Source organism: Molossus molossus, unplaced genomic scaffold, assembly GCF_014108415.1.
Source record: "Molossus molossus isolate mMolMol1 unplaced genomic scaffold, mMolMol1.p scaffold_m16_p_7, whole genome shotgun sequence".
NCBI classification, from domain to species: domain Eukaryota; kingdom Metazoa; phylum Chordata; class Mammalia; order Chiroptera; family Molossidae; genus Molossus; species Molossus molossus.
This window is the reverse complement of record NW_023425401.1, coordinates 63,541,699-63,554,718: the sequence shown is the minus strand read 5'-3', so window position 1 is coordinate 63,554,718 and position 13,020 is coordinate 63,541,699. Positions and strand designations below refer to the sequence as shown.

The 13,020-nt window shown below is 36.7% G+C and overlaps 1 protein-coding gene across 14 annotated transcripts in view; it reads left to right on the top strand.

Moving 5' to 3' along the window:
• Window positions 1-13,020, top strand: part of VPS41 (VPS41 subunit of HOPS complex) — a 240,507-nt gene that overhangs the window by 171,328 nt on the left and 56,159 nt on the right. For all 14 annotated transcript variants that reach the window (XM_036247664.1, XM_036247663.1, XM_036247674.1 and 11 more), the window contains 6 exons: window positions 276-357; window positions 3,206-3,298; window positions 8,703-8,830; window positions 10,539-10,683; window positions 11,734-11,775; window positions 11,918-11,968. In XM_036247664.1, the coding sequence (XP_036103557.1) occupies window positions 276-357; window positions 3,206-3,298; window positions 8,703-8,830; window positions 10,539-10,683; window positions 11,734-11,775; window positions 11,918-11,968 (541 nt within the window). The remainder of the gene's footprint in view (window positions 1-275; window positions 358-3,205; window positions 3,299-8,702; window positions 8,831-10,538; window positions 10,684-11,733; window positions 11,776-11,917; window positions 11,969-13,020) is intronic.

The window sequence follows — 13,020 nt, the reverse complement described above, 5'->3', positions numbered from 1 at the left end:
CCCCAGATCAGTATTGCACATCTGGATAAAAAGGAAACTCAGAACAGGAAAACCCCTAATTGTAGTCTTCTGAAAGGTATTCATCTCTTTTTATAAATATTTTGTATTAATTTTTATTAACCTTGTATATACAGTCAAGTGAGCAGCAGTAATATCTTTATGTTGAAATTTGTCAAAACTCTGAGAGATTTATCTAAAATATGAGGGGAAATGACCACTTGTTCTCTCTCTATTTTTTTACTTAAACTTTCTTTCTGGGATGTTTTTGCTGCCAGCAAATGCCAGAAAATTCTTGGGAAAAATGCAGCACTCTGGGAGTATGAAGTTTATAGATTTAAAGAAATTGGACAGCTTAAGGTAAGCCTTACGTTACTTTTAACTCTTAATTTTTGTATGTAGCATATTAATATAGGTATGCCTTATATATTGTGGGTTAGGTTTCAGACTAGCACAATAAAGCAAATATCTCAATAAAGTGAGTCCCATGAATTTATTTCCCAGTGCATAGAAAAGTTGTTTATACTGTACTGTAGGGAAAATGGTTTCAATAGACTTGCTCCATGCAGGGTTGCTATAAACCTTCAATTTGTATTAAAAAAAGAGAGAGAGAGCAATATTGGTGAAGTGCTATAAAGCAAAGCACATTAAAACAAGGTTAGTCTCACGCTGGTCGGCATGGCTGGATGGCCACGGGTTTGATTCCTGGTCAAGGACATGTACCTGGGTTGCAGTTTCGATCCCTGGTCAGGTCTCCTTTGGGAGGCAAACAAATGATGTGTCTCAATATTTCTCTCATCGATGTGAGATAGAAACATCAATTGGTTGCCTCCTGTCCCTGCCCCAACCTGGGATTGAACCCACAACTGAGGTATGTGCCCTCACTGGGAATTGAACCTGCAACCTTTTTTTTGGTGCATGGGACAATGCTCCAACCAACTGAACCACCTGGCCAGGACTGGTCAGGTTCTTTTTCATTAATGTGGAAAATAGGTAAAATAGGTATAGTCTCATTCAGTAGATTATAAAACATAAGTGTTTTGGTTTTTTTTCAAGTTTACTTAAAATCAATGTATTTTAAAATACTATTTTACTTACTGTAAAAATAGTTGGAAAAGGTTCACTATGTAGCTCTAACAAATAATTTTGATACTTCATTTTTTTATCTTCCAATTTGGTACACAGTATCCAAATCAATAAAATATTCATTCCTATATTTGTTTTTTTAAAAAATGTTTAACATATGTGTGGGCCTTTTCACTGCTTTCTTCGTGTTATGAATATTCTTTTAGAAGTTCCCAGTTACGCAGCTAGTCAGCCCCATAAGTGTTCTCTTCCCTGGGAAACCCCCAAGGACACTTCTCCTTGTGTTAATAGGGCTGCTTCTGGGTGGGGGGAGGGTGTTATCCAGTCCTGTGACCATTTTACCGAAATGGCTCCATAACCAATACCTCCCTTTTGAATTTCTTATCTATGATGGAAGTGTGTGATGGCTATTTTTCCTTGTATATATTGCTGATAAGGATCACTCAAATTAATGTGACTCTATTTTCTTCCCATATTTGGTCTTCCTCCTTTCAATCTGTCTTTATGACATCACATTATATGCATTCTTTCATGCTTAATAGCTCAAAGCCACTTTTTTGATGAGAACAACTAACTCACCTTATTCTATTTAATCTCCAGTTCTTGTCAGTTTTACCTTGTCAGTATCAATTAGATCTCTCTCTTCCCTTCTGGTACTGCTGCCTTAACTCTTGATAGATCTACCAGCAATCCTAATCCAGAATTAGCTGTTCTAAAAATAAATGTTCTGCTCTCACTTCCCTAATATCTGTTGTTTCCCTCTTGCCCACAAGATAAAATCTGAATTCCTTTCATGACTCCACCTCACCTTCCTTTCCAGTCTCATCTCCCTTCAGTGACCTCATTCCCCATCTGTAACCTCCCTGAATACAGAGTGTGCTTTAATGACTCTATACCTTTGCTCATGCTGATGCCCCTTCCAGGATGCCCTTTCTTTTCTTTCTTTTCCTGAACAGACCTGGGCTTCTGTGGTCTTTGCTTCACTGTGCAAGATTTGCCACAGCACTTTGTTAATCCCTCTCTATGCCACTTCCCACACAATATTGCAGATATCTGTCTACCTTCCATCTGGGGCCGAGTTCCTTGGAATGATGATGTTGGTACATAGTGCACTGCATAGTCATTTAACAGAATTTGGAAATTTGACACTTGGCACAGCACTGAAATAGCTGAAGAACACAAGATATATTTTTCCCTAATTTCAAAAGATGATCGTGAGTTTTTAAAGGTTGATATATCCCAGTTGAAGGAAAGGAAGTTGAATAAATGACCTATGCTGATTGATTACTTAAGAGGTTTACTTTTATTGTAATCTCTGTGACCTTCTCCATCTTATTATTTAGATTTTCATTAATTCCTCAGAAAGAACAGAGAAAGATTTAGGTTAACCCAGGCAATTTTTGTTGTATCTCTCATAGATACATTAAAACATATGTATCTCTCATAGATACTTTTTAAAAAGTATAATGTTTTATAAGAAAGTAGAGTTTATTTGAATTTTTCCATGATAATTTTTCAAAGTACTTCATTGCCTTAAATTTTAAACCCGGAAATATGCTTCTATATTTTCTGCATAATTCAGCATAATTTTCTGCATAAATTTACCACGTTTTTTGTTGTTGTTAATCCTCGCCCAAGGGTATTTTTCCATTGATTTTTAGATAGGGTGGAAGGGAAGGGGAGAGAGAAACATGGATGTGAGAGAGACACGTCAATTGGTTGCCTACTGCACGTGCCCAGAATGGAGCTGGGTATCAAATCTGCGACCTTGGACCCTTTGGTCCGCAGGCTGTCGCTCTAACCACTGAGCTAGGTCAGGGCTGTTTTACCACTTGTTAAAAGTTTTTTTCTGGCCCAGTCATTGTGGTTCAATGGTTGAGCGTCGACTCATGAACCAAGAGGTCGCCAATTTGATTCCTGGCGGGGGCACATGCCCAGGTTGTGGGTCCAATCCCCAGTGGGGGGCATGCAGGAGGCAGCCAGTCAGTGTTCTCTCTCATCGATGTCTCTCTCTCTCCCCCTCTCTCTCCTCTCTAAAATCAATAAAGAAAAAAAAATTTTTTTTAATAAAATAAAAAAATAAAAGTTTTTTTCTATTTTCCTTTTCCTTTTCCTTTTCTAGGCTATCAGTCCTTATTTACCAAGAGGGGATCCAGTTCTGAAACCACTCATCTATGAAATGATCTTACACGAGTTTTTAGAAAGTGATTATGAGGTATGACATTCAGGCATGATCATATTTGCTTGTTTTCAATGAAAAATGTTAAGAAAATTAGAAAAATAATATAAGGAAGCAACTGGTTTAAAGTTAACTGGTTTGCAGTTTGTGTGTAGTAGGTGAAACTGAGGTAGCTCACTCCAGTGATAACTAATGTCTGTGTAGATGGTGAAAATCTCTAATCCATGTAAATTTTGGAGAATTTCTTAAAGTTACTGCCTTAATAGAAAAAAAGACTGTCATTTTGAGGATTTCATAAATAGAAGAGCAGCTGCTACAGATGTTTTTAATACCCCTAAAGATATCAGAACTTTCTAACATGTGAGACTCAGAACTAAGTTTGCCAAAGGAGAATTAAAGAGAAATTGAAGGGGTAGGTGGGGAAAGGGATCTGTTTGCTTATTGATTAAGGAGGAAGGCAGTACATAAATTGATTATCTACTATACATTGCACTTTTATGTGCAAATTTGATTTCATATTCCAGCAGCACTATAAATAGTATCCAGTTTTACATATGAGAAATAAAGAAATCAAATTACTTACCCAAGGCCATATATTGAACAAATAGTATTTCTGGATTATAATCGAAGTTTGTCGTTTGTATGCACCCAATATGGATTATAATTTTTAAAGTTTCTTTACTTAATACCGACTTATTCAGAAAGTGTTTGTTTAGTGCCTACTACATTCCAGGAATATGCTAGGTACTAGGCGTACAAATGTGAATAGAACGATGATCCTTCAGCAAACACTCATAGTCTGACTCACACCCAAGCATGTACACCAGTGGTTCTTGACATTGGCTGGTTTTGTCCTGCAGGGGAGTTTGTGCCACTCTTATTTAGTGGGCAGAGGCTAGTAGGAATGCTATTAAACATCTCACAATGCACAAGATAGGCAGGCCCCTGCCACAAAGAATGATCTGTCTTCAGATGTACTGAGGTTGAGAAACCCTGATATAAAGATACATTATAAAATATGCTGGATGCTCTAATAAAGCTACCCAGGAAGTATTGTGACTAAGACTCAGCCTAGTTTCCCTTCTGAAAGAATCAGATTTCTGGTGGGCAGGTTCTAGATAAGGCTGGTAAGCTCTTTTCCAGAGTGGTGACTGGTGTGCTAGGAGGACCCATAAACCAGGAGATGTACTATGTTCTCTAGCTTTGGGTCAATTTCCAGAGTAATAAAAGTGGCACCATTTTCAGTACTTAGGAAGTTCAGGGCCCTAAACTAGTGATAAGTTTTCATTTTTTGTGCTTCATAGTATGGTGCAGGTTGTCATTGCCTTCTTTCTTATTTTGGTGTTAGGTTTTAAAGATAAGGAAGACTTTATTTACAACTTTCTTCTTTTCCCATAAAAATGTGAGGTGGCTTGCAAAAGGTTAATATAGACATTGAAAGAGGCAGTCAGACTAGAGGGGGAATGAGGAAAGGAACTCCCATGATTTTGAGTTCCTACCAAGTACTATACACCTTGTTAAGATACATTTTAACCAATAACTGATTCAGTTGACATTATTTCAACTCTGAGATGATTTTTACATTTTAAAGAGACCTTTAAGAGAGTGATCCCTTACCCTGATAACTCAAGTGTTTGGTCAGTTACTGTCAACCAGGTAATCTTGGATGTGTAGGATCAGAGCATCCCAATGCATGTATGACCTATGTAGATAGTCCCTTTGCTTTTATAAGCCTATATTCTTATAGGAAGAAATTAGGTTCTGTAGCATGAATTCAACTTCAACAAAATATTTCTTTAATAATCATACTACTAATGGAGTCAGTGTTTCCTCATTTTCTCTTCTTAATAGTATGTATTATAAAAATCCAATCTTCTCTAAAAGCATGGATCTATTCCATTCTGGATCTGTACAGAAGATTTTATGGTAATGGTTTCTGTCATTTATGCTAGATACCAACTAATGTAGGTTATGGTTCCTATTTATTTACTTTTCAGTTCAATTCAACATACCTTTATTTTGAACCTTCCATATTCTAGCACTAGGCTGAGTAGTCAGTTTGATGCTACAGAAATTTAAAAAAAAACACAGTCTTGGCCTTCATTGTGTTTGCAGACTGACCAGGGAGACCATATTTAAAAACTTTAAACAACCAGAAAATAAGTGAGACAGAGCAGTATGTTCTCTGAGATCTAAAGAGAGGCTAATATTGTCCATAGTTATTGGAAGAAGTTTCTTCAGTGTATAAAGACTTATAATGCATTTCTATTTATTTTCAGTATGTTCTCAGTATACTCAGGCTGTCATAAATATTCTGTCTTTGTACATTATCCCAAAATAGAATTATGAGTGAAAATGATGAAAAAGTATATGCACTTTATTAAGAAATACAGCAGCTTATTATATTTGTCTTCTTATTAAAGTATTTTAACCATTAAAAAGCAATTTTATTGTTACAATTTTTTTTCACATGATTCAACTCTTACTTTTTTAAGAAACTTAATTTCTGTACCATCAGAGTTATCCTTTGACTTATATCTGGAAGACTTTTTATTTTTATTTTTTTATCCTAAACCAAGAATATGTTTTTATTGATTTCAGGGAGGGAGGGAAGGAGGGAGAAAGAGAGAGAAAAACATATTAGTTGCCTCCTGTGCATGCCCCTACCAGGGATTGAACCCGAAGCCTTTTGCTGTATGGGATGATGCTGCAGCCAACTGAGCCACCCAGTCAGGGCACATGTGGAAGACTTTTGACTGAGACTGAAAGAAAAAACTTAGAGCTTATAAATTTTTTTTTTTTTTTCTGCATGTTTTGGGTGTCTCCCTGGTCCCTACTAAGAAGGTTATAAATAATTTTTTTATTGTCATAGGCTCTTATAAATGATTCATATTTAGCTTCCACTAATCTCAGTTTCATGTTTCATTTTGAATTAAATTGTCACATATTTGGTCAGTGAGCAGTGATCTGTAGCAAGATTTTTTTTTTATCCTCCCTCAAGGACATTTTTTCCATTTTTTGCTCAGATAGAGTGGGAGGAAGAGAGAGAGAGAGAAACATCGACATGAAAGGGACACATCGAGTGGTTGCCACCCACACAACCCAACCAGGGCTGGGGACAAACTGCAGCTGAGGTACGTGCCCTTAGCAGGAACCGAACCCGGGTCTCTCTGGACCACAGGCTGATGCTCTAACCGCTGAGCCAAACCGGCCAGGGCTGTTGCAAGATTTTTTATCACATATTATGTAGATGAAAATTTTGTGCTGCTAAACAGCGCCAAGGGTCAGATTTAAAAACAACTGTACCCCTGGAATATTGACTTCTCAGTATTCTTTTCTTCCTAAAAAGATATGAAATAACAATATTTTCTTGGAGTTGATAACGCTTTCTGACTTTTTTGTATGGGGTTTCTACTGAAATGCATATTGCTTTGCTTATCAATTTACAACCTAGCAGAATTGTTTTAAACAGTTAAGCTTTGTTTTATAATATTAATGAAAAATATATAAGCATATTAGAAGTGGGACATTTCTATTACATTTTATTTAATGAATATTTTTAACTTTTTACTTACTGTATGGGGTACTGAGATGTTCTCTGACTTTGCTAACTCAGTCATAACTGGGTCTTGTAATTAATAATGGCCACAGGGTTAATTTCATCACTATTTATTAGCATATTTATTCAAGGGTGTATGAAACCCATTAAGGGGGAAAAGTTTAACAGGACATATAATAAATACTTATTGCAGTTTATGTTGGAATCATCATGCTTTTTTAAAAAATCCTCACCAGAGGATATTTTTCCATTGATTTTTTATTTTTTAAGATAGAGTGGGAGGGAGGGAGGAAGGGAGAAAAAGAAGGGAGAGAGAGAGAGAGAGAGAGAGAATAGAATAGATAAAGAAACATTGACGTGAGAGAGATACATCAATTGGTTGCCTCCTGCAGGACCCTCTTGGATTCGAGGACCAATGCTTTAACCACGGAGCCACACCTGCCAGGGCAGAATCATCATGCTTTTCTCGCACAACATAAGCGGTCAGTTTATCTTATTTTCCATTATAAGTTGGCAGTACTGAGAGGCTGTTTCATGAAAAGGGGAGAGACAAAATGGAGCCTAACTCTTTTCTCTGAACAGTATTATTCCTGGTATCAGGGCTGCTGAGAACTGCCAGTTATTCGGGTGGGAACCGTTTGAGTTTTTATCTTACAAATTGAACGATCTTAAGAGAACAGAAATTATATCCAAACTATGAATTTGTTTTAGAGAATATTTTAATGTTCTGATTCAATAATTTTATAAAGGATATCTTTACTTAGGGAGTCCCCTCCTCAAATCTCTGGAGTCAGGCTGCAATTGTGCGCAGACGTAGGAAAGTTGCAGTTTGAATGGAAATGTGTAGCCTGTTTTTTTAGTGTCTTACTGTCCTTCCTGGGGGTCACTTTAGGAGACGGTGGGTAGCACTTTAATGGAGACTATTCCTGATTCTTTTGTGAATTTCTTCTTACCAAATACCAGTACTTTATGGAAGCAAATTGCACCATACTATTTTGATTTCTAAATATCACTTAAACAAATTCAAAATAGTTTATTAAAGCATTGGTTGAGTTCTTTAATTTTAATATGATTTTTTTCAGTAATATGAAGATTTTTACTTCTGTTTGCTGTCTTTTGAATACATATAAGATTTTTTTCCTAAAAGTTGTCAAGGATCAGTAAGTAAACTGCTCTACTGTGCTGAGGAATCAGGATATGGGCCAAGAATCAGTCATGGGCAAGAAATAGGATCCAGACGATCAGTTTTCTGTCAGAACCACAAAATTTGAGATCCTTTGATAGTCAGGGTAAGAGCTGAGAGATAAGACTTGAACCAAAGTCCCAAATTCCCAAACAGAAGTAGGTTTAGAGCCAGGAGTGGAAGGAGGACAAAGATGGTAACTTGTTGAAGAATGCGGGGTGATTCCACTGTGGAAGCAGCCACATGCAGTTGTGCTGGCTACGCAGCCCAGACCTGATGTGCGTGAGTGGGGCTGGGGAGTAGCTGACTTGGACAGTATCTGTAAGATGTTAAAGGTGTCATCCAAATGTTATAGTTAGTCCAGAATGAGGACAAAGGAAGTCAAACGTACATTCTCTCTGTGCAGTGGTGCTTTTTTGAAGGACCAGAGGGCATTTCTTACAAGTGCATTTCATCAAATATGAACAGAAGTGGATGATACCACCTACTTCCCAGGAGTAATAAATGGAGATTAGTGAGCAGTAATTCTGTCTACCTTGCCCACCCCCAAAACCACAGTCTGAAAATTGATGTTATGGACCAAAGTTTTCATCATAAAATTATTTTGTCTATTTGCATAAATACTTTTAGGCATTGTTTAAACTATTTATATTGTTTTCCTATTTAAAGAGTGTTCTTATTTTTTCTGCCCTGGTTAGGGTTTTGCCACCCTGGTCCGAGAATGGCCTGGAGATCTGTACAACAATTCGGTAATAGTTCAAGCAGTTCGAGATCACCTGAAGAAGGATAGTCAGAACAGAACCTTACTTCAAACCCTGGCAGAATTGTGAGTATAATTTATATCTCCTTTTTCCAAATCAATCTATATGGGAAGCTTTTTATATTTTAGATCTGATAAATTCTGAATGGGGAGGACACAGAAGAGGGAGCCTTGTATACCATTTTTCTATATTCACTGTTAGTGAAAGCCTTTCATAAATCTCCAGTGAACAATTAGGAGGTAAGAAAAATGTGTGCAGTTGTAATGCAATTGTAATGTAATCTGTTCCCCAGAAAAGAAGAATCCTAGTCAGCAGTACTTGGTAGAGGCAGTGGTTCTGGGAGGGAAGGGTGCCAGGTCTTAGATTTCTTAGGCAAATTGGTATCCCCATGATGCTGTGGATTCCAACATACTTGGACCTGCAGTTAGTCTCTCAAACCTCAGACTCCTTATCTGTAAGATCGCAGGTAACAATTTTTTATGGAATGGCTTTAAGACTTAAGTGAGTTGTCATAATCAAGAACTAAGTGCAGTGCCTGGCATTGACTCAGGGTTCAGTAAATGGAATCTAGATTGTGTTTCATCTTTATTGGGTACTTTCAGTGGCCCAGGCTTTGTGCTATATGCCTGTGATACAGAGATAGATAAGGTACACTCATGCCCTCAAAGAGCTTTGGTCTAGTGAAACAACAAGCAAATTGCAGGTAATCTCAGGAAGTCTGTGCCTGCTTCAGCTCCTCCTTGGCACTCCCACCACCTCAGACCACTCCCTTGCCCATCTTACACCTTTTGCCAAGACCAAGAAAGGTACACCAAAATGGCCAAGAATCCAAGACTAGTTAAGGGAGTTGTGTTTGTGGCATTCCGAGTTGGACTCCTCATCATTTTTTCTGGAAACATTGTTCTAGATATCCCTTAGATTCTGTAGTACTAGCAAAGTATCAATAGTATTAATAATTATGTAGTACTAAAACTGTGCTCACAATGCAGTTTAAGTTCAGTTGGCTTTCAGGAGCCAGATTAGGGAATTAAGCCATGTGAAAAACATTGTTTATCTCTTTTTGTCTCTTTAATCCTCACTTGAGGATATTTTTTCATTGATTTTCAGATAGAGTTGAAGGGAGGGAGAGAGAAAGAGAGAGAAACATCGATGTGAGAGAGACACACCGATTGGTTGCCTCCCACACAACCCCAATCAGGGCCAGGAATCGAACTGCAACTGAGGTACATGCCCTTGTCCAAAATTGAAACCGTGACTCTTTTGTCCTCTGGCCGACACTCTAATACCTGAGCCAAACCAATCAGGGTGAAAAACATTGTTTCAACAGAAAAACATTTAAATTTTATACAGCTCCCTTACAAAAAGACCTTTTTAAGAATATCTTTTGTTTATCAGCTGAATACAGCTTATAAGAATTTGAACTAATTTTTCTACTGCTAAAATAAGCATTTTCCTCATTCTGCATCATAGTTTTTTTGTCTAGTGTATGGATTTCTATTAAAAAAATTTTTGAGAATTTCTATAAAAGAAAATTTGTATTGAATATTATAAATTTTCTAAAATTTTGGTGAGATGTAAAACAAGATTGTGAGAAAGAAATATTTATTGGTCATGTATAGTTAAGTTCCAACACATAGTTTTCCAAATAAAGTTTACTTTCTTCTCTAAACTTGTTTTTCATTATTTCATATTGTAAAACATGATTTGTATATGAGTATGGGTGTGTTTAAGTGTTTACTGATGAGCATTAATGTAAAAAAAATTTATTACCAGGTACACCTATGACAAAAACTATGGCAATGCTCTGGAAATATACTTAACATTAAGACATAAAGATGTTTTCCAGTTGATTCACAAGCATAATCTTTTCAGCTCTATCAAGGATAAAATTGTTTTATTAATGGATTTTGATTCTGAGGTAATGTATTTTTTAAATTTTAATACTGATAACTAATTTTTACTCTTCCAAAGTTTATCTATCCAAATACTAGAGTAGTTAATAAATCACATATCTTGGCTGTAGGCTGATCATGTTTAGAACATTCAGATCCTTGCTAGATGTTGGGTATTTTAGATGCTGGCATTCAGAAATCCTTTATTTGACATGATTTTTCTGTAAAAGCAATCATAATTTGATGTGGAACTTTTGAAATTATATGTGAAATAAATAGTAAAAAAATTTACGTAATTTATAGAAACAAAGAAATTAACTATATGCTTTGGTTCATTCAAACCTCTTAATTGTATGTCCCAGAATTAAAAGTTTATAAACTTTTATTTTTATCTATTTATTGTAATTTTATTTCTTGGCATTTACAGATATAGCATGTGAAGTATCTACTGGTCTCAGATATTGCTTAGGTCCAGGACAAGTGGGATGTGTTATTTTATTTTAAGACATATTTGAATAGCAGATTGCTTGAGTAATGATGGCACCCAGCTTCCACAGCTCACAGTGGCTCTTGTGAAATGATACAAACTGGGTGTGTGTGAGAGTTTAAAAAAAGAAAGCTAATGACAGGCACTAGTGATTTAAATAAAGAGGTTCACAAAACACAGTTCTTATTCAGAAAACTGAAAATTTAAAGTCCAGAAGGAAAGCTCATTTTTGTGGTACTGAGAAAGTATTCTCTTCGTTACTACTGAGAGTCACATGATAACTTGTGAAGATATATGAGACATCAAGGGGGCTATAATATGTGTAGTCAAGATATTTTGTATTTGGTGAATTATAACAAGATACCATTTCAGGAGTATGCAAAACACATAGACCTCAGGTTGAGGCCCATTCTAAAACGCATTCTTTTATAAATATATCACTTACTGGTGATTGTAAAGTTGAAGACCTCCTTATGTATGAAAAATAAGCCTTCTCTCTTTAACTGTGACAGCATATGCAATACATTGTGCTCAGTGTTCTTTATATGGCACATTTTAGTGACTGGATTTTTTTTGTTTATTTTCCCAGAAAGCTGTTGACATGCTTTTGGACAATGAAGATAAAATTGCAGTGAGTGTCTTATTCTTACATATGTTACCAGATGAGTGTCTGGGACCATTATAGATAAGAAGAAAACATGTTTATCAGATAATTTTGCACCTGCATTTGTGTCCTTATAACTCTGTGTTTGAAATTTTCTTTTTTTCTATAGATTAAAAAGGTCATGGAAGAATTGGAAGACAGACCAGAATTACAGCATGTGGTGAGCATGACAGTTGTCTTCTTTTGTCCTTTTGTTCCATAGTGGAACACATCACCTTTCAATATTGGTGTGAGAATACTGGAGTGAACTCTTTGGGTTAATACTCAGATTGGAGGTTTGACCACAAACAGTATTCTGTAATTATTATTATTATTATTTAAATCCTCACCTGTGGACGTTTTTCCATTGATTATTAGGTAGAGTGAGAGGGAGGAAGGGTGAGGGGGAGAGAGAAACAGAGAGAGACAGACAGACATCAAGTAGTTTACTTCAGCACGACCCCAACTAGGGCTGGGGACTGCACTGCAGCCTAGGTATGTACACTTGACTGGAATCGAACCCGCAACTCTTTGGTCCACGGGTCTATGCCCCAACCACTGAGCCAAACCAGCCAGGGTGATTTATATTATTAAACTTGGCATATGCTCTGAATCCAGGTTAGGGGTTAATTATAGATCAGACACCTTTATTTGACTTATAGTTGATTTGTGATATAAAAAAAAAAGTTATATTCATTTTTGTGTACTGAGCTGTGCCTGGGAGTAAGCACCTTCCTTTAGTTGTTACCATTGAACATAATTATGGCATAAATTACAACATCACAGAATGATCAAGGAACAGCTATTTTCTTTCCCCTCACCTGATAGTAGCTAATCCCACTTCTCTGCTGTGGTCTTGGTAGTGGTGCTGTTAGGCCCTCAGTTCTAGATTTTCTTTGGGGGAATACCTTGATTCTCTGCATTGCTTTTATCATGGGAGTAAAGCAGGAGAGGTGTTTTCTATGTCCTTTAAAAACTGTGCAGAAAAAGGCTTCAGTGAAAGTAGGGATGATTTCTGTAGGACTGTGGTACCAAATACCATGAGTGCTCTTATATCTTTGCCCACCTTTTTGCACCCCAAGAGGAGGCTCTTGGAGTAGAGTATTTTTGTGTTGTTGTTGTTGTTAATCCTCAGCCAGAGATAGTTTTTCCATTGATTTTTACAGAGAGTGGGAGGGAGGGGGTGGGAGACACACACACACACACCCCCGATGTGAGAGACACATCAATTGG